This window comes from Psammomys obesus, unplaced genomic scaffold (assembly GCF_907164565.1).
Source record: "Psammomys obesus unplaced genomic scaffold, mPsaObe1.curated_primary_1811, whole genome shotgun sequence".
In the NCBI taxonomy this organism is placed as follows: Eukaryota; Metazoa; Chordata; class Mammalia; order Rodentia; family Muridae; genus Psammomys; species Psammomys obesus.
Genome location: NW_026591598.1, coordinates 2,663,026 through 2,684,767, shown reverse-complemented (window position 1 = coordinate 2,684,767; position 21,742 = coordinate 2,663,026). Strand labels below are relative to the sequence as shown.

General features: G+C 39.9%; 1 protein-coding gene across 5 annotated transcripts in view; it reads left to right on the top strand.

The window, feature by feature from the left end:
• Macf1 (microtubule actin crosslinking factor 1) overlaps positions 1-21,742 on the top strand; it is a 327,638-nt gene that overhangs the window by 169,422 nt on the left and 136,474 nt on the right. For all 5 annotated transcript variants that reach the window (XM_055610796.1, XM_055610794.1, XM_055610795.1 and 2 more), the window contains exons 16-30: positions 925-1,002; positions 1,887-2,048; positions 3,795-3,899; positions 4,880-4,975; positions 6,002-6,127; positions 8,382-8,534; positions 10,834-10,988; positions 14,383-14,509; positions 15,246-15,429; positions 15,759-15,928; positions 16,203-16,381; positions 17,188-17,326; positions 18,153-18,346; positions 19,604-19,766; positions 20,743-20,826. In XM_055610796.1, coding sequence (XP_055466771.1) covers positions 925-1,002; positions 1,887-2,048; positions 3,795-3,899; positions 4,880-4,975; positions 6,002-6,127; positions 8,382-8,534; positions 10,834-10,988; positions 14,383-14,509; positions 15,246-15,429; positions 15,759-15,928; positions 16,203-16,381; positions 17,188-17,326; positions 18,153-18,346; positions 19,604-19,766; positions 20,743-20,826 — 2,115 coding nt within the window. The remainder of the gene's footprint in view (positions 1-924; positions 1,003-1,886; positions 2,049-3,794; positions 3,900-4,879; positions 4,976-6,001; positions 6,128-8,381; positions 8,535-10,833; positions 10,989-14,382; positions 14,510-15,245; positions 15,430-15,758; positions 15,929-16,202; positions 16,382-17,187; positions 17,327-18,152; positions 18,347-19,603; positions 19,767-20,742; positions 20,827-21,742) is intronic.

Below are 21,742 nucleotides of genomic sequence, written 5' to 3'. Positions count from 1 at the left end.
TACATATTGCACTGAGCGTGAGGGTACATGCACTCTGGAAAGCAGAGGCCATTCTGGTCTACAAAGTTAGTCTAGGACAGCCAGGGCTACACAGAGAAACCCTGTCTCAAAAAAAAAACAAAAAAAAAAAAAAATAAGAGTGCATATTGCTCTTATAGATGATCTGAATTTAGTTCCCAGCACCTACATTAGACGGTTCACAATGCCTGCCTGTAGCTCTAGAACCTATGCAGACACCTGCACTCAGATGAATATACTGCCCATAGGCACTGCGTGTGCTTACACGCACACATGCGGGTACAGTTTTAAGAAATAAATGAAAAAATTAAGTGATATTGAAAGCTAAAGTCAGAATTAGTAAGTAAAAGTATCTAAACTCAGGCCTTCTGTCCCTGAAATTCATATTTGTTCCCTTTTGCTATGAGCCTGCAATAAAGAGCTAGTGTGGAGAAACTGCTTCCTTGGTCCATTCTCCATCACTTCATTCTGTCGTCGTTTGAGGGGTTTGCCTTGCTTTGGCTTCCGGTGGTAGCGGACCAAACTTAGGGGCTCAGTCCCTGCTAGGCAAGTGCTTTATTACTGAGAAGCACCCATGCTCCTGTATTCCTGTTTTGTTTTTGTTTTTATCACTCCTCCTCCCTCATAGGAGCAAATGAGTAGTTGGGTAGTCATCAGGTGTGGACTTTCTTAGAAGTCCCTGAATTTCTAGAAGCAAAGAAACATGGGGAGTGTTGGTTTGGTTACCCTGCTGAATTGCTGTCCACTCAAGCCATAAAGTCTGACCTAGAAACTTGTCTATATTTCCCAGAGCAGCAAGCCCTCACCCAAGTATCAATCAACATCCTGTTTACATGGTAGAAGCTACACTGCATAGTTTACTCACTGATTCTCTAATGTCTTTTTATTTCATTCTTTTTGTGTCAGGGAAAGATGTCCCAGAATTTCCATGCCAGCTATGTTGAAACTCTTGGGAAGTTGGAGACCCAGTATTGTAAATTGAAGGTAAGTTTTGACTGGTTGACTTAGATTGTGCTCATGGAGAATCTGGCCCCCTCCAAATAATACTCTTCCCCAATTCAGAAAGCACATGGTTTGAGTCTGTCTTAGTTTTTGTTTTATTAGGTTATATTTACAGTGTAATTATTCCTATGGGCTATAACATTTTTGAGATATTATCTTCCTGCATAGCTCATGCTGGCCTTTAAACTATTCTCACCTCAGCTCAGCCTCTGAAATACCAGTGTTGTAATTGTATTCCATTACAGCAAGCTTCTGGATTCCTAAAGGGTCAGAAACCACTGCTCTGGAAAATTGTAAACTAGTAAAATAAATCTTAGCCAGGATTTTCATCAAAGGCTGTATGTATTTTGAGGTGCCATAATTAAAAAATTTAGATTGCCGGAGAAGCAATTCCTCTTTTTTTTGTTTGTTTGTTTGTTCTCTTTTACTGAGGTTGTCCATAGTAAGGTGAGCCAAGATAACTCTTAAGAACCTTCAGAAAGGTCTTGTGAGTCACATCTTCAACATAAGGTTGACAGTGACCCTGGAAATTTTGTATCATACTGTGTAAAACTTGAGCCCATAGAGAAAAACCCAGATATTAAAGAGCAGGCCTAAGGGATGTAGGTGGCTTAGCGGCAGAGTATCTCCTAGCATGCCTAAGGCTTTGGGTTTAAATACCAGCACTTAAGAAAGAAAGAAAGAAAGAAAGAAAGAAAGAAAGAAAGAAAGAAAGAAAGAAAGAAAGAAAGAAAGAAAGAAAGAAAGAAAGAAAGAAAGAACCTAGGCTTTGTGCTTTCCTGGGCTGTTCTTTCGTGATGTCACTGTGTTATCTTCCCCATTTGCAAAGGCTGGCACTCTAATCTTTTAACTCTTGCTTTGTCCAGGAGACTTCTAGCTTCCGAATGAGGCACCTTCAGAGCTTGCACAAATTTGTCTCCAGAGCTACAGCTGAACTGATCTGGTTGAATGGGAAGGAGGAAGAAGAACTAGCATGTGATTGGAGTGACAGTAATCCCAATATCTCAGCCAAGAAAACCTACTTCTCTGTGAGTCTCACACAGCAGGGCTGTCCTATGGCGGTGGCAGGAGACAGAGCCGATCTGCAAAGACGGCTTCTAGAGCAGCCATTTCCAATCTGTGGGTTGCGACCCCTCAGTAACCTCTCTCTCTAAAAATATTTACCTTACAATTTATAACAGTAGCAAAATTACAGTTATGAAGTAGCAACAAAAAAACAATAATTTTATGGTTTTGGGGGTTGCCACAACATGAGGAACTGTATTAAAGGGCGCAGCATTAGGAAAGTTGAGAACCACTGCTCTAGAGTTACATGCTGATACATAGAATGTGGTTTTTGCTTGTTGCATCTGTTCTGTGAGAAATATGTACAGAGGAACAAGAGCCCATGAGTGGATTTATTTTGAGCAGATAAAGATCCAGTCTGCAAGTTGCATCATCTCAGAAATTACCATAGCTTTGTTGTTAAGATCACAGGGTCTGTAGGGTGATGAGTCTAAATTCAAGTTCTTATTTGTCCACTAACTAGCTCTGTGACTCTGGGCAAAGTATTTAGTGTCTCCTGGCTCTTGTAAAATGGGATAATAACTATTTGAAATGGTTGTATAAAAAGTTGAGTAAGACTTAAATAGGCTAATCTAAGCAAAGTGCTTTATTATACAGGAGTTAATATTACTTTACTGAGTTGTACTTTTAGATTTTTTTATAATAGTTTGAATTCTTATTAAAATTTTGGTCTTTATCTCTTAACATGGTTGGGAAAATCCATTATTAATGGAGCAATACCTTCTACTCTCTTCTCCCCTCCTTCTCTGTCTCTGTCTCTCCCTCCTCTCTAATCTTTAAACTTATTTCCTTTATGTTTACGGGCATTTTGCTTGCATATATGTCTGTGAACCACATGTATGAGTTACAGACAGTTGTGAGCTACCATGTGGGTGCTGGGAATTGAACCCTGTTCTTTCAGAAGAGCACTCAGTGCTCTTAAGCGCCAAGCCATCTCTTCAGTGCTGCCTTCTATTCTTTATAATGAAGAAGTAGACAAATAAGTAGGAGTATTTTTTGCTACTTTTAATATTTCCATATGCAGGGTTAAAGCATTTTATGCAAACAGAAAGCTCTTCTACTGGCACCCACTTTTGTTTGTTTAGTTCCCATTAATCTCCAGTTATTTAAAAAAAAAAATCTGAGTGTCGCCTGATTAGAGAAGGGCGTAGGAATCCCCAGAAGAGAAAAGGAAAGTCTAGGTGTTCTGATACTGTAAGCAGTGTGTGTGGAAACTCTAATGAGGCTGCTAGACATGTACAGAAAATGCTATCAAACAGGAGAAGAGATTAAATCTGATAGGAAGAGTTCATGGAAAAGCCAGCATTTAAATTGGGTCTTGTATTAATAGAATTTTGTATCAGAAGAGGACATTTTGAGCTGAGAGAATAGCCAAAGCATGCCAGTCCATGATCTCTCTACCGGTGTGGGGTGCTTGTGTGGTGCTGGCTAACTGGCCACGTGAATCATGCCAGCTTTTTCCTCTGCTCCTGAGTTGGCCAGTCTACTCAGGGCTGACTTGGGGCTTACCGTGCTTTGTGAAGCCTTTACCCTTAATTCCATTATTTTTGCCCTTTTCTGAGATCCTTGGGCATTTGCAGTGTATACATCCCACTTTGACACCAATCCTGTTATAGGCTCCTGAAAGTCAGGCAGGGAGCACTGTGTTTTCTTTATTGCCTCTTCTTCCTTAATAGCATTTATTCCATAAAATTAAATTCAATTTGCAGGAATTGACAATGGAACTGGAAGGGAAACAAGATGTATTTCGTTCTCTACAAGATACAGCAGAACTGTTATCACTTGAGAACCACCCAGCTAAGCAAACAGTGGAGGTTTGTGATTTTTTAAATGTGTGAAGGTCAAAGGTGTTTAAAATACTGAAGTCTGGAGCTTTGTTCTTCCATGGCCAGGAGAAAATGTCTCATCATTTGTTTCAGATCATGCCCCACCCCCATTTTTTTTTCTCCTGCAAGAAGGGTTTCTCTGTGTAGCCCTGGCTGTCTAGAACTCACTCTGTACTGTAGACTAGACTTGCCTCGAACTCAGAGATCCCACCTTCCTGGTCCTCTTGAGTGTTGGATTCAAAGTTATGAGCCACTACTCCTGGCAGATCATCTACTTTTCTATCTCAGAAGCCTGCAGATGGTTTTGATAGTTTCAGGAGAATACTAAGAAGTGAATTTAAGAGACATTGACTCCACTTTTTGGGGGAAGTACTTGTGTCATATTTTTTTAAATAACTGTTCACATCCATCTTCTTTTTTAAAAAAATATTTTTATTTTATGTGTATGAATGTTTTGCCTCCATGTATGTCTGTGTACCACAGACATGCCTGGAGGCCTGAAAATGGTGTTGGATGCCCTGATTGCTGGGAGCCACTACATGGGTGCTGGAAATCAAACCCAGATCCTCTCCAAGAGCACCAGCCCTCGCAACCACTGAGCCTTCTCTGGTCCCACATCCCACTTCTTGTTGGTGTAACACTGTTGCCCAGAGAAGAAGAGCAGTTAACGAGCCAGGAGGGACTTATTTATTTATGCTATATTTTTTTTTGGGGGGGGGGTGGTTGTTTGTTTCTGGCTTGGTCATTTAATTATACTTAAGTATAGAAGAAGCTTTTTCTGGGCTACCCCTTTTAACAAATCCATGATGGACGAAGAGCAAGCTTCTTTTTCCTGAGAGGCACTGCCTAGATGTCAGTCTCTCCTTTGTCTTCTGTATCAATCGCAAATGTACTTGGAAAGAGCCTCACATATACATTTTGAGCCTGTTAAACTCATTCCCTTCTGCACATGTGCTTGGTTGTTACAGGCATATAGTGCTGCTGTCCAGTCACAGTTACAGTGGATGAAGCAGCTGTGTTTATGCGTTGAACAACATGTGAAAGAGAATGCAGCTTACTTTCAGGTATGGTCATGGTGGTAGTGGTGTACATTTTTATGCCAAAAGTTAGGTTAAAAATACATCCATGTTGTAAAACTGGATGCTATATACCTGTAATTCTAGCGCTCAGGTAGAGTTAGGAAGATCAGAAATTTAAGGCCAAAAAAAAAAAAAAAGTAACAGTCATATCAATTATCTTTTACTGTATAAGATAACTCTAAAACTTAGTTGATTCGACTGTTAATGATTAGTGAGTTCTATTTATACTGGACTCAACTGAGTGATTTTTCTCTTCTATGTGTTCTCATCTTGCCTGTTTTCTACATGACTGTAGTGGGTAGCTCTTGCTAGAAAGGGGCTTGTTTGATCTCAAATGGCATTATTCACATGTCCAAAAGTTGGCTAGGGGACATTATGCAAAGGAAGCATGACATTCTAGCATTCAGGAGTCTTCTTCACTTCATGAAAGTGACTGTATCCAGGTGACAAGAGAGAACAGTCCTCATGTACAGGCATTTTTTTCTGTTTCTGCCATTTGTGTGCAGAACTACTTGGTTATGCTCAACTTCATGAGGAGGAGACATAGATTACCCTTTAAAGAGAAGGTTCGTAAAATATTAAGATTCTCTCCTGCCCCCACCTGTCACAACATCAAAGAATATACACTTCTCTTCAGGTGAGGGTAGAGGAGGAGAAGAGGTATTTTCTCTCTAAGTTGATCTCTGGCAATATAAGCACATCAGTGAGATAAACACTCTTTCACTTAGCTTCTGGGTTATTTCATGAGCTAGGCCTCAGACCAAATGTGGCCACTAAACAGAAATTAAGAAGGTGAACTTGGCTAGCTTTCATAAAGGATCTAGTGAGTTTTAGTGGAAAGCATCACTGACATTTTACTGACGTGGCCTTTGTACTTTGTACTGGTTTGTGCTTCTGAGTCCAGGAGACTGTAATCAGCTTTGTTCAGCTTGAGATAAGATTCCTTCTTTGTGAATCTCTTACTGTGCTGAGGCATTGAGCACAAGCCACCCTTTTCTTGTGTTCCCATAGTTCTTCAGTGATGCCCGAGACCTGGAGTCATTCCTGAAAAACCTCCAAGACTCCATCAAACGAAAATACACCTGTGACCACAACACCAGCCTATCCCGCCTTGAGGATCTGCTTCAGGACTCCATGGTGGGTGTTGCCTTGGTGGGGACTTTTGCTTCTGAGAAGCAGAGTAAACTGTGTCAGCTGCTGCAGCAATTCATATCCTTGAAAGCTCCAGGGCAGCGGGCCTTTCTTACAATAAAGTGTGGCTCACTGTCTACAGTCTCGTCATCTCTTCTGTTTTCCTTCTTTGAAGAAGCTGCTGATGGGATTTCTTTGGGAAGCCACTGAAGTCAAGTCCTCGCAACTGTTCTCTGAGCCACTTAGTGCCCTTGCTTTCTTTGCATCGTCCCTGTTTTATTGCAGTCGGTGGAGACAGGGCTGAAGTTGAAGGGAATTAAGTGACATCAGATTTATTTTTACTCTTTTGAGATACTGTAAGAGAAATCTGAGCCAGATTTTTCCTCCTTGGCTGTTTTCTTTTAGTAATGAAAAGATATTAGAAAGTTGATTTTAGTTACTAAGGCCAACATTAACATCTTAGAGATAATAAATACAATGTTCAGTTTTTTAATGTAATATTAACTTTTAAAAATCATTCTTTATCAAGTTTTAATTAAATCAACTTTAGATTCATTTTCTCCAGTGACTTAGCCCTTCAAGAGTTGCAGCTATGAAATCAGTGGCAGAGCTACCTGTTCATTGAGTGCAGCATACAGAACTGGCAAGACAGGGCTGAGCTACATCTCAGGATGTTTTCAGCAGGGGAATTACTCTTCCTGGGTGAGGAGCTAGAAGACTGCACATCTCAGGGGATCATTCCAAATAAGAGAATCAGAATAATACAAAGCATTTTTGTTTTGCTTCACTTTAGTTTTGTTTATTTATCAGTTTATTTATTTTGTGGGTGAAAGGAGGATATTTTTGTGGTGTTGACGTTCAAACCTAGAGTCTTATGCATGACACACAGGCACTGAACCTCTGTTAGCATTGCTCTAATTTCTTTTTCATTTCTCTCGCTCTCTTTTTTCCTTCCTTTTTTATGATTTCAGATACAGTGAACCTACAGTGAGTAGGTTTACATTCAGTGCTTCCCTTGGGCAAATGGAATGTTAACTTGGAATAAAGGATAAAACCTGACTTTACAGTTTACTTTCTTTAAAATGTCTCTCTTGGAGGTACTACAAGTGTGAAGGAGGAATGTCATCCTTGGCTCTGATCTCCTCCCTCCCACAGAGTACCTTCCTCTGCAATTGTCATATCTTCTCTTCTCGAGGAGGGTGGTCGCTGTTCTGTTCCCTCTTCTCCAGGTCAGGGACATCGGGTTGGCGGCGTCATCGGGCCATGGAGTCACACCTGGGTCTGCTCTTCAGCTTGTTCACCAGGTTCCAGAGCACCTGTCCTGGCCTCTGGTTCTTTTCAGAGCTTTTACCACGATGAACACTTGGTCTCTGGAGCTAGAGATATTTGGCTTGTGGGTTAGACATCTTTATTGCAAGGAAACTGGAATGGGTAGACAAGCTCTCAAGTATGGAAGAGTGGCTGTCTCCCTAATGTATTCCATTCCTCTTTCTTAACTAATAAGTTAAAGTTGTATTTCTTCCAATCATGCTCCCGGGGACAGGCACAGGTAGTTTGTTTAAGAATTTCTTTTCCTTTCCCTGCATATTCTTAATTCTTTAATGGTATTTCCTAACATTATTAACTCTTTACTCTTATTGCATCCCTGTCCATCCTAAGAAAGCCCTCTTTCTGGGGACTTTCATGCCTCACCCTGGGTTGGAACATCCTGGCCAGTAGATAAAGGTTGTCATTTACTCTCCAATGGAATTGGTAGTATACTGCTACCAATTTTGTTGAAAGTTCATTAGCTTTTAAGGTAATTGAGTTACAGAGATTTTAGAATTTTGACTTTGCATGATACTTCATTCAAACCAGTCAAACTTGTATGAATACAGCACGTTGAGATAAATCCTAAACCATTTGACATGATACTTTCACCAACGGCATTTGTTCTGAGCTATATTTGAGGGAATCATTAGTTACATAGCTGTATGTGGCAGCTAGACATTTGTTTTATTTGTTTATTTCTTGCATGTGGCTTTATTGGTCATTGCTTAGAGTATAAGGGAAAAGCTGCAAAAGCCTTTGAAAGAAGACAGACATTCTCTCCTTTTTTTCTTTATTCTTATCTATATCATTATCTAAGACAGCTCCACTAAGTACCCCTACCTAACTGAGAAATAATATTCTCTTAGGGAGTGGAGCACTACATTTTCATTATTGGCTTAGTGACTCAGAATACCATCATTAATGTCTTTTTGTTTTTCTTATTTTATAGGATGAAAAGGAGCAGCTTATACAGTCCAAGAGTTCTGTTGCCAGTCTTGTTGGGAGATCAAAAACCATTGTTCAGCTAAAGCCACGCAATCCAGACCATGTGCTAAAGAGTACAATATCTGTGAAGGCCATCTGTGACTACCGGCAGATTGAGGTGAGAGTGGAGCAGGGACCTGGGCTCCAGAGAGAAAGAGATGAAAAAGGAAGCCTTCAGTTAGTGTTACACTAATAGGAAAAAGAAAACAAGCCTGTAAACCCTGTACTTATAAAGGCAGGAGGATATAGAGTTTAAAGCCAGATGAACCTGTTTGAGACCCTGTGTTTGGGAGCGAGAGAGAGGGAAAGGGAGAAAGAGAAAGGAAGAGGGAGAGAGGAAATAAAAGAAAAAAGTATTCCATTTAGGAGGGTTGTAAAATGAGAATTTAAGGACAGGAGAGATGACTCAGTGGTTAAGAGCACTGTCTGTTCTTCCAAAGGACTTGGGTTCAATTCCTAGCACCCACATGGCAGCTCACAACTGTCTATAACTCCAGTTCAAAGGGATCTGACACCTTTATACTAATGCACTTGAAATAAAATCAAATAAATTATTACAAAATGAGAATTTAAGTATTTACATAATATCTTTTATCATTAAAAAACAAAACGAAGACCCTCCAGACTCTAACCTTGACCTGCTCCTTGCCTTAAGCATCATCATCCATCCCTTACCTAGTTGTTGATGGAGCAGGTCTTTTGTTACACTTTGGAGATACATTTATCTCCCTTGTCCTAGTTGTTCCTACAGCTAGTAGGGTCTGCAAACCAATGCAGACCTGTAAACCTTCTGTCACAGCTGCTGTTATTGTACCTAAATTAGACCCTCTGTTTCTTTTATTTGGATTGTTATATTAGCCTTCTCATTTAGTTCATTCTTTATCTTTTCTCCAGCATGATCTTATGGAAACTACACTCCTGCTTAGGGCCTACAACAACTCACATTGCTCTTGGGGAGAGCCCTTAACTCTTAATGTGGCTTTAAGGTTCTAAATAATTTCTTTGCTTCTGGCCAAGGCCGGGTCATCCTTCATACCACTTCCTGGTATTGCATTTGCCACACAATGCTATGATACTAGGCCTCCCTGCCCCAAGTGTGTTGAATGTAGCCCATGTTTGTTTGCTTATCAGTGTGCCTCCTTTAAAGGCTGTGTTGTAGCTGATATAGCACACAGCAGGCACTGAGTAAGAGCTTACTGTGCAAGAGCATGAGTGGAATGAGTATGATGATATACACCTATAATCCCAGCACTTGGGAGGCTGAGGCAGAGGATTACTCCAAGGTCAGGGTTGCTTAGACTACATAGAATAAAAACTAAAAGAGCTAATTAAAAGAGTTGTCTCAATGTTTCTGTTCTTAAAACAGATCAAATTATTTTTTGTCTCTTGAGAAAGAATTGATGATTCAAAATGATCAATTATTTTCACGAGCCTGGTGGGAGAGCATGGAGGGAGGGGATGTGTCACAGAAGCAGAAATGTGATCCAGATCCCAGCAGTTCTTACTCTATAGATGTTGGTGCAGAGATTGTTCTTGATGGTCTTAAAGTCTCCTTGTAACTCACATGCGACAGGATCTTGATAAATACCCCTTTCCTTAACTAATTTGATGTGACGTGGATTTATAAATTTCAGGGGCTCTCACTAAGTGGCAGTAAGTCAATCATCCCTCCTTCTCTCTCCCTTCCTTTTCTTTTTTCTTTTCTTTTCTATCTTTTTTTCTTAAAGAACAAAACAGACTTATTGAGTATACTTACAAGGGACAGTGGACAAAAACACTGGCTTGATAACACAACATTTCTCTTTTTTGCATGTGTATGTATACATGTATGTGTGATTCCATAATGGGATATGTGCACAAGGGTGCTTGTGCGTGTAGAGGACAGAGGTTCTTCTGTCATTCTCCACTTCATCTACTGAGGTGGGGATTCTCAATAATTGGAGCTTACTGATTACCCAGGGATCTCCTCCGCTGCCTCCCATCCACGAGGTTAGAGGTGGCCTGCCTTGTGCACCTGGCTTTCAGGTGATACTGTCTGAACTCTTGTTCTCATACTTGTACAGCAAATGCTTTATGGACTGAACCTGAGGAAAGCATTTATTCTGTTCATAGGTGTACGCTTTTATAAATGGTGGGGACACAGGAGTGCCATGGTGCACATGTGCGTCAGTGTGTGTGTAAGTCAGAAGGCAATCTTTGGGAGTTTGTGTTTTACTTTCTACCATGTGGGTTTCAGGTCATCGGGCCTGGCAGCAAGGACCTTTACCACTAAGGCCCTACATTTGTTTTTCTTAAGGAAACTTTTTTCTTTTTTCTTTTTCTTTTTAAGCTATGTCATAGCCTTGGGATCAGGCATCAGGTAAATAGTTGATTGTTGGTTTCTCTGTTAGCAATAATTTGTGACTTTGTCTTTTCAGATCACTATCTGTAAAAATGATGAATGTGTGCTAGAAGATAATTCTCAGCGGACCAAATGGAAGGTGATCAGCCCTACGGGGAATGAGGCAATGGTGCCATCTGTCTGCTTCCTCATTCCCCCTCCCAATAAGGAGGCCATTGAAATGGCCAGCAGGTAACTGTGGCAAGTGTGCTACTCAGGACAGACCTCCCATTAAGGGTATCATGTGTCCCACTGCCAGCCAGGTAGATCTTTAATAAATCAATTCTTCAGGTGAAATAATTGAATAAAAATTCTTTCAAAAAGAAGTCTAGATTACCAATAGTTTTTAAAGAAACTTTTTAATATAATTATTTATTTTTATTTTACATACATTTGTGTTTTGACTGCATGTGTGTCTGTTTGAGGGTGTTGGATCCCCTGGAAAAGGAATTATGGACAGTTGTGAGCTGCCATGTTGGTGCTAAGAATTGAACTTGGGTCCTCTGCAAGAGCATTCAGTACTCTTAACTACTGAGCCATCTCTCCAGCCTGATTACCAACCAACAGTTTAATTAGTGGAATGGCTTTTGTATTGGCAGCCAATTTAATTTATGTTGATATATGCACATATTTTTAGAAACTTGACTTTTACTACTGCGTTAGTCAGGGTTCTCTAGAAGAATAGAACTTATAGAATGAATTTATACACACACACACACACACACACACACACACACACACACACACACACACGTATAAAGGAGATTTATTAGAATGGCCTACCAGCTATAGTCCAGCTAATTCAACAATGGCTGCTTGTGAATGGAAGGTCTGAGAATCCGCTAGTTCAGTTTACAAGGCTGGATGTTTCAGCTGGTTTTTATATATGCTGGAATCCTGAAGAAGTAGGCTTAATGCCAGCGAAGGACTGGACTTGCTAGCAAGAGCAAGCAGGCAGAGAAAGAGAGAGGGAGGGAGAAAGAGAGAGAGATTCCTTTTTCCATGTCCTTTATATAGGCTGCCAGCAGAGGGTGTGGCCCTGATTAATGTGAATCTTCCCACTCAAAAGATACAGATAATAGGTTTATCTTTCTACCTCAAAGCTCAGGATTAGAAGTGCGTCTTCACAATTCAAATAATTTAATTAAGAAAAAGTCTCACAGGTGTGCAGTCTTTTGGATTTTAGTTAATTCCAGTTATAGTAGTCAAGTTGACAACGAAGAACCACCATTACAACTACAAAGCTTAGAAAACCTAGCAAGTGCAGTGGGTAGCGCATGTAGTAACAGCTGCTTGAGAGGATGAGGTAGAAGGATGACTTGAGACCCAGAATTTGGAGCCAATCTGGACAACGTGCTGGGAGCCTATCTCTTCATAAAAAATAAGAAAGCATTCATTTGGTTCATTTTATCATCCTTTTATTTATTTTTTTGGCTTTTTTTTTTCTTCCCTCCGACAGGGTTTCTCTGTGTGGCCTTGGCTGTCCTGGGCTCACTTTGTTTACCAGGCTGGCCTTGAACTCAACAGTGATCCCCATGCCTCTGCCTTCCTGTGTGCTGGGATTAAAGGCGTGCACCACCATGGCCAGCTTCATTTTATCATCCTTATGCACTACTGTCCTACTCACTACCTGCTACTCTGTCTCCTTTATGCATCTTTATTTTTCTTCATGCCATACCACCTAGATTGTACACCTATCTCTTTCCCTTTACAGTTTAGATTGTTTTTTTTATTTTGTTTACTTTTGCATATTCAGTGTCTAGACCCGTTCTTAGTACCTATAATGGGTCTGGAAAAAAGGTTGTTGAATTACAAAAATGAAGGAGTAGGTGGGCAGACAGGTGAGTAGTAATTGTTTCCTTAGAGTTACAATTGGGTTTGCTTATTTTTCTATCCACATATTAGAGACATATCTCTGAATTCTCCTTTTTTTTTTTCTCCTTTTAAGGTGCTTCAATATTGCCAAATGCTACAGATAACTTTCACCTTTTTCTTCTCTTGGAAGCCTTTCTTGGCCCATTCTGTCCTACTCTCCCCATCTGAATCTGTTCTGCAGGCCTGATTCTAGATTAAGTTTAACACTCATTTCATCTTCATCTACTGATTCTCTTTATGTCTCCTCGGAGTTATAACCACGGATTCCTATTTCCAAATCTTTTTATTGACTTACTCCTTGGTTTGGTAGAGCATGCTCTCTGTAAACTTATTGACAAATATTGCATCTTTGTTTCTCTTTTATAAAAGTATATAGCAGCAAAAATTTACCAATGTAATGTAATAAGTGTACAAAACTGTTATATTTTCCCATCTTCTTGATCCTTCTCTCTGAGTAGAATCTTTTGTCCTCTAATAAAACTACCAACGTAATGATGTAGAAGAGTTACAAACTTCTGACATTTGGATACTATCTTTTTTGGATGCTATCTTTTAGACTCTTCTTTTGATCTTCCATCTTTGGATGAGTCTCTTTCCATTTAGTGAACATGAATAAAACCTGGGGACTCTTTCAGATCTCATCAAAATTTTTTGAGTTATTGCTTTTTTTAAAAAAATAAACATGTAAAATATAAAGTAGGATGCTTCATTATGGCATTTCAGTGCTTGCATATGGTGTACTTAATGATCTAAGACCCTTCTTACCCTCTTACCTTTTTATGCCCAGTAATCCAGTTTCATGTTATCATCTCACATCCTCCCTTTCCTCAGTTTCCACACATGTAATACCAGTTTCTGTGGAGCTCTGTTGTTTCATCTAACATGATATTCTTCACTTCTGTCTATATTGTCCTCTGCATTTTGAGTAGGTGGGGGTTGATTTGTTTTGCTCTCAAAAATCCCCATTTATCACATATTGGAGTCCTCAGGCTAATTCTCTAATATTTTGTTTTCTATTTTTTTTTTCTTTCTGTTTTTATTCTTCTTTTGAGATTACCACTCAAATAAACTTCCTATGGCATTTCTGGGATAAAGGAAAAATAAGCTAATGTTATTATTGTGGTTTTTTTTTAACCTAATTGAGATCCTGATGCCTAGTTTTCTGTTCTATATTTTATATTTCACATTTTCTTCTCACTTTGAAGACATTGAGATAACCTAGTGGTTTGAGCATGTGTGTATTTATCTGTAGGCCACCTAGGATTCAGATTGAAGCAGGCATGGATGTGTAGGAAAACAACATGCTTCTCAAGCCCCACATGCTGTAGTTTTCTTGTTTCCCAAGTGAACTTAAGTTGCTATTTTTTTTAACATGTTTTGACTATTTAGAGCACAGTGAAACACTTTTAAGAAGTATTGATACACTTTTTCAACAGTTCTAAAGGGGATATCTTACTGATATTCTTTTGTATTCATGCTTTTTCTGCCATTTCTTCTTTCTGGCTTCTTGTAATGTCTTTACATTCAGGTAACACTTATGGTACTGGAAGTATGTTCTAACATAATACCATAGACAATCCAAATTAAATATCTTAATAAATTTCAAATTTTTCTGTATTGTCAGAACTAGCTGCCTTTTCCCTTTTAGCACATGATTCTACTCTATAGTCACATCTCTAACATGTAGCTCTGTAATTGCTGTTGTTGCTAGGGTGGAGCAGTCTTACCAGAAGGTTATGGCCCTTTGGCACCAGCTACATGTTAACACCAAAAGCCTTATCTCCTGGAACTACCTGCGGAAGGACCTTGACCTCATACAGACCTGGAACTTAGAAAAGGTAATTGGAAAGCTGCTACCTGTGGCTGATACCCAGATGGTAAGCCTTGTCAGAAGGAGTCCTTTCTTCTTGTCCACCAGACTAATGAAGTAAAGTTGAGTCTGGGATGTTATTTCAGGATTATGTACTGGAGAGCCTTAGTAACTAGCAGTTTGAGAAGTAAAGTATGTGGAAAAAGCACTGCCCCTTTGTAAGAGTAGGCAGGGTAAAGAGTGGAGGAACACTAGTATACTCTTCATTAACTTACATCCAGGCTGGCACACCTGTGTGATCCTAGCCCCTGGAGTTGAGACAGGAGGATTGAGTTCAAGGTCAACATAGAGTACATAGTAAGACTGAATGTGGGAGGACAAAGAACATTGTCCAGTGCAGCCTGAGGGATATTCTGGGGTAGGATTGCTACTATTGTCATTTAGATCAGAATGCTGATTATATAGACAAATTTGGTTAGTGAAAATCACATGTTTACAATAATTATACTTTGTTAATTTGAGACAAGGTTTCACTTTCTAATCCTGGCTGGCCTGGAACTGTGTGGACCAGGCTGACTTTGAAAGCACAGAGATCTGCCTCCTTTTGTCTGCCCAGTACTGGGATTAAAGTCATGTGCCATTATGCCCAGCTGATTTGTGTACTTTTTTATTTGTGTACATAAAGTCAACAGAATCAGTAAGGAAGGAAGAAGAGAGAAAGTGGTAGTTTTATATTCTATTGCAATTTATTGTGTTCTCTTTAGCTTCGTTCCTTAGCACCAGGAGAGTGCCACCAGGTTATGAAGAACCTCCAAGCCCACTATGAAGACTTTCTCCAGGACAGCCATGACTCTGCCCTCTTCTCAGTGGCTGATCGCTTGCGAATGGAAGAAGAGGTGGATGCTTGTAAAGCCCACTTCCAGCACCTAATGAAGTCGATGGAGAATGGTGTGTGCATAAGGCAGAGGGAGGGAGCTTGGTAGGAGGAGAGCCCTGAGAGTGCTGACAGACTTCACATACAGAAAATCTTTCAAAGATGAATTCTCAAAATCATGCTGTGGAAGCTGATACTCTTTGCTTGTTAATGATAATCAGCCTGTCACATTTCTTTGAAACCTTAATGCCAGTGTGTAATGCTCAGGCAAGAGATTTCCAAAGTAAGACCTTGCTTTCATCAGTGAGATTTCTGATCTGCTGGAGCGAGTGGTGCCCTTTGTCTTAGCTAGGCTCTGTTGTCATCAGGTAGAGCTTAGTGATCTGTGCTTGTGTGTTCACAGAGGACAAAGAAGAGACCGTGGCCAAGGTGTACATCTCAGAGCTGAAGAATATCCAGCTACGCCTGGAGGAGGGTGAACAGAGACTGCTCAAACAGATTCAGTCTCCAACCAGCTCTAAGACTGATAGAGATGCCAGACAGGACATTGCATTAAGGATTGCAGAGCAGGAGGTGAGGTGCAGGAGGAGAGTAAATCCTCTTAGAAGGAAGTTAGGAAGCAGATGCATGGCTTCTAAGAAGAGAGACAACAGGCTTAAGATAGTCCTCAGGACTTCACCCATCCCTGCAGCCTATATAAGTGCCATTTACTGTGGAAAAGTGGAATTTAAGCTTCAAATATATTATTGAATTGATTTCATTTACAATATTTCCTATTGGAAATAAGGACTATTTTCTAACATTGTTCATTCTGTCTTCATCTTTGTTGTGCATTTTGTTCCTGAAGCACACACAGGAGGAGCTGCAGCATCTGAGAGCTGACCTGGATGCTATTTCTATGAAATGCAACATCTTTCTTCAGCAGTCTTCATCAGGCTCAAGTGCCACAACTCTGCGCTCAGAGCTGAACCTAATGGTGCAGAAGATGGACCACGTCTATGGGCTATCTACTGTCTATCTGAATAAGTGAGTACACTATCTGTGGCCTGTCTATGTGGAAGTGAGTACCATGTCTGCTGTCTGTCTACTGTTAATCTGAGTGAGCTGAAGTCTTAGGTCCAAAGGCCAGTTATTTTCTATTGAGATCATTCCATGAATGATCCAGAAAGAATGTAGATCTTGAAGAATAGGTATCTATGCTGAGAAATTTTGGCATTAGTTCCTAAGTAACATGGAATAGATTTATTTGGACTGCAATAAGAAATATCAGCAGTATGGGTGATGAATAAATTTGCATTGTTAGGTCTGTTTCTTACCTCATTTCTATTTGATTGGATACCTCTAGAAGTAATAAAAGAGAGTACAGAAAATGGAAAGAGACAAAGATTAAAACTATACAACACATTAGTTTTTGAAGTTCTTTCCCCACTCATCCTTCTCCACCTATAACTTTAATGAATGACAGATCTGAGATCCTTTGGTATCAAGTGGAATTTGGCCTCATGCCTTCTTGCCATGTCAGGCACTTAGACTTTCACTCTGAACTAGCTTAAGCTGATACTATGTATCGGCTTTCTCATTTTTACAAAAGCCTGTCACCATTTGATGTGGTAAAATTAGTCTGGGAAATTGTATTTTGTGAGCTTAGGTAACCAACATATAAAACTCAAGTGCTGAGCAGGCCAGCACTTGGTAGGCAGAGGCGGGTGGATCTCTGAGGTCAAAGCCTGGTCCACTGAGTGAGCTCCAGAACATCTAGGGATACACAGAGAAATCCTGGGTGGGAGGGAAAAATTAAAGTGCTAATGAAGGAGTTGATTTTATCCCCACAGGTTAAAGACAATTGATGTGATAGTACGTAGCTTACAGGATGCTGAGCTGCTGGTCAAAGGTTATGAGATCAAGCTGAGTCAAGAAGAAGCAGTGCCAGCCGACCTCTCAGCTCTGGAGTCCCATCGGGCCACACTGCAGGTTGCTTGCTCTAGTTTCTTAAGAGCTTGATTCACCACTGCTTTGGGTTAACAGAGGATTTAGGGTGGGATGACTGGATGCTGACTCATGTTTACACTTGAATTAGAGTGTTGTTTTAATAATATAGTCAAAGGAGAAGAGAAAAAGCTGAAAGGGAAGAGAGAAAAAAAAAAAAAGCCTTTTCTCCTGTTGAATTATGACCTAAATATACCCAATGATTACATCAAAAAAACTTTGTAAGGCACTTTGCTGTGCCTTTATTGAACTCTTACAAGCTGCTGTGAGAAGTGAATAGGGAAGGGATTCTGGTCTCTTGACAGATGAGAAAAAGAAGAACTAAACCAGTTATGATAACTTTGCCTGGTTTTATAGTTTACATGCAGTAAAGTCAGGTTTCAAACATGAAAAAGTATCTGCACAATTTCTTGTACAGCATTTCCATATAGTATTCCCATTTTCCTATATGTTACTCTTGCCCCACCTTCCCAGCATGCATCAGGAAAGCAGAGGCTATCCTCAGCAGAGACATTTTTTAGGCCTGGTTTCTCTCCACTGCAGATGGTTTTTTGTTTGTTTGTTTGTTTGTTTGCCTTAGCCTGAGTCTTTTTTAAATTTAATTTATTTATTTTATATATATGAATGTTCTAGCTGCATGTACACTGAAGAGGACATAGATGGCTGTGAGCCTCCATGTGGTTGCTGGGAATTGAACTCAGGATCTCTAGAAGAGCAACCAGTGCTCTTAACCACTGAGCCATCTCTCCAGCTCTACTTGAGTCTTTTTTTAACAAAGAAAATGCTTAACTTGTTTCTTATGTTTTTCTAGCACTGGCTTAGCGATGTGAAAGACAAGAATTCAGTGTTCTCAGTCCTGGATGAGGAAATCATTAAGGCCAAGGAAGTAGCAGAACAGCTTCGTCACCCAACATCAGAGCAAAACCTGGATTTGGAGCGTTATCAGGAGAAAGGTTCTCAGCTACAGGAGCGGTGGCACCGTGTCATTACACAGCTGGAGACCCGGTGAGGGGGAGCCCTACCTTTCTTCCACTTAGGTTCAGGAATTAAGGATTAAACAAAAATAGCTATCAACTATTTCAGCATTCATATTTAAAAGTAGGAATTGATACAGAGGTGCAGAATTTTAAACAGAATGAATTCTGAACATGATAAGCCCCAGAAAACTGGAACCATCAACTGTAAGGCAGACCTAAGGCCTAACATATGTACTCCACCACTAGACTACAACTGTAGCCCAAACGTGTTTTGGAGGGAAATACAGTTTTAGGAGGGACACACATGAAGCAGAAGGGAGGGAAGGGATCACTTAGCCAACTAGATCATTTAAGTCAACCCTGACAGTTAGTTGGGTGAGAATAATCTCAGCCAGGTCGTCCTCATATCCCCAAGCTTGCTTTCAGATGGCAGGAACACTGTTAGCAATGCCACTCCTAATCTACTTACATCATTTATGACAGTTCCCAACCAATACTTGGGATTAAATCCAGGTTCTTGCCTATGCTAGGCAAGCTTTCTGTCACTTAGCCCATCTCTAGTGTCACATGTTTTGTTTTGTTGTTGTTGTTGTTGTTTTTAAATATAGCCTTGAATGGTTATGTAGTGACCCTTTCTTGAGGGGAGAACCAAGGTTTTGGTTCATGTTTTATTAGGTTTGAATCTATTTGATTCATTTTCCAAATGAGGCTTTATAGAACTTACCGCTTCTATTATAATTGCTGATTTAGTGGGTTCAACTTAATTCTGTCATTTGAGGTCCTACTTCAGATGTAAGATATGACTAATAAGGACAGAAAACTGGCCTTTCTGAGGCTAAGAATGGTAGGAAAATATACAGAGACAGGAGTTTAATTAACTCATATAAGTCTGTATTGTCCCTAAAGCTAATGAGACTGACAGATATCTAAAGATATTAACTTATGTCTTTCCTCACTTTCTGCTACAAGAAATTGCAGTGATTTATAAATCTTAGTCCTGGTACTCTGGCAGATACTCTAAAATAAAGATATAAATGAAAAATTTGACAGGAATTCTCATGAGATGCTTGACTCCAGACAGTTTTTCAGAGCTCATAGGACACAACTAGTTTCTATTCACTTTTAGGGCCCTGGGTACATCATAGATAACACTCAGCCTTACATCACTTATTTCCATAAGTAAAGTTGTGTCCTTAGTGGTTGAGCCCAGCTGAAAGTCTGAGCAACTGTGCTCTATTTATATTAACATTAGTATATATGACAGTGCTTCCCTTTGTTCCTTTAGCCAATCTGAGGTAGAAAGTATCCAGGAAGTTCTGAGAGATTACAGGGCCTGCCATGGAACTCTCATCAAGTGGATTGAGGAAACCACTGCCCAGCAGGAATTGATGAAGCCAGGCCAGGCAGAGGATAGCCGAGTGCTGTCAGAGCAGCTCAGTCAGCAGACGGTGAGTGTGGGTACAAGACAAGGGGGAAAATAAGTTAGCTCACCATAAAAGATGACAGTGCTGCAGAAATTAAACCTTCCTCCAAATGGCAAGATATCTAAGTGCCCTCTGTTGTTTGTGTGTGTGTGTGTTTTTTTAAATAAAAAGATACTGATTTCACATTTAGACTAGAGAAAGACCCATTAGCTCCTCTAATCCTGAGTTTCTGTGGCTATGAAACTATTAGACATCTCCATGTTGTTCCTTGGTATTATATTTTATTGCATGAGGACTGGACTGTAGGGGTTTGGGAAACTATAAGTAAAAGAAAATTACTTTATTTAAAGCATTTTTGGTTGGTGTTTTGTTTTTGTTTAACACCATGTCATTAAGTATATGAAGTCTGAAGTTTAATTGTCTTGATTATAGTCCCGGCTTGTGTGCCAACTAATATCCTGATGAGACCTGATAGGCTAGGGTCAGATGGAAGGGGAGGAGGTCCTCCACTATTAATGGACTGGGGAAGGGGGAAAGAAGGATGGGATTGGGAGGGGACGAGGGTGGGGCTACAGCTGGGATACAAAGTGAAGAAACTGTAATAAATAAAAAATTATATTAAAAACAAAAACATTGACGAAATTAATTACCTCTCAGAAATTAACTTATACTTAAAATAGACACAATTTATTATTCCTTTGACCTGCCTGACAAAGTTATTGCTAGGATTACATGAAGCTCTACATGAAAAATATGAAAGGAATGTAGTTCCCAAAGTGTGGCTCCCAGACCAGCATCATCATCAGTGTTAACTGAACCATGTTAGAAATCCAGATTCCGGGGCCCAACTCAAGATCTGTAGACATAGCCCTTCAGTTTGTGTCTTAACTGGTCTTTTTGACTGTGATGACTAACGTTTGAGGCTCACTGCTGTAGAATATAATAAATGCTCACTACTCAGTGATGGTAATCAATGACGTTGTGCTACTTTGGTTTCTAGGAACTGTTTGCAGAAATCGAGAGGAATCAGACAAAACTGGACCAATGTCAAAAATTGTCCCAGCAATATTCCACTATTGTGAAGGTAACTGTACTGTATCCTAGGAGGAGTAAAGCCTTCTCTGGACAGATATGCAGAGCTCTTCTTGAGGCCAGCCTGCCCCTTAGAAGGTTGTCTCTGAGCCAGTTGTGTCAGCATCACCTGAGATGCTGCTTGAAATGCCCTCACATCTACTGAATCTGCTTCTACATTGTCATAAGTTCCTCCAGATGATCTCTATACATGTTTGAGAGATTGGATCTATAGCCTTGAAAGATTTTGGTCAGAGGCACAAGTCAATCATGTTTTTTAGAAAAGGTATCCTGAGCATGTAAGAGTGTAAGTAGGAAGACAAATAAGGCCCTATTTAACTGAAGAAAGCTTGGAAGGTAAGGTATAAAACACTCTACAGGTTACAGAGGAAGCGCAGAGTATGTAGTAAAACAAAAGCATTTCTAAAGGATTTGAAAACCATTTCTAATCTTTACTGAATTAGGAAAATTCACTTTCCCTACTTGAACTTCAATTTCCCCAAGAGTGAGAATAAAGAACTGGGCATCAAATCACAGATTAAAAACTCAGGATTCAGCAAGGTATGACCCACAGACTGAAGCTAGGCCACATACTCATTTTTGTGTGGCCAATGAAAAATGAATGAAAAACGTTAAAAGGGTAATATATTATGATACATTTTTTAAAGAAAAGAATAATAACTAGGCAATGGATTTAGTTCATTCAGGTGACAGCTTGCTAGCATGGCTAGCTGGTTTCAGTTTCTATACCATAGAAGACTGAACATGCACTGTACATTCATAAAGCCAGCATTTAGAAGGTGTAGGTAGGAAGGAGGATCAGAAGTTTAGGGTCATTCTTTTTGCAACATAGGGAGTTTGGGACCACCCTAAGATAGATAGATAGATAGATAGATAGATAGATAGATAGATAGATAGATAGATAGATA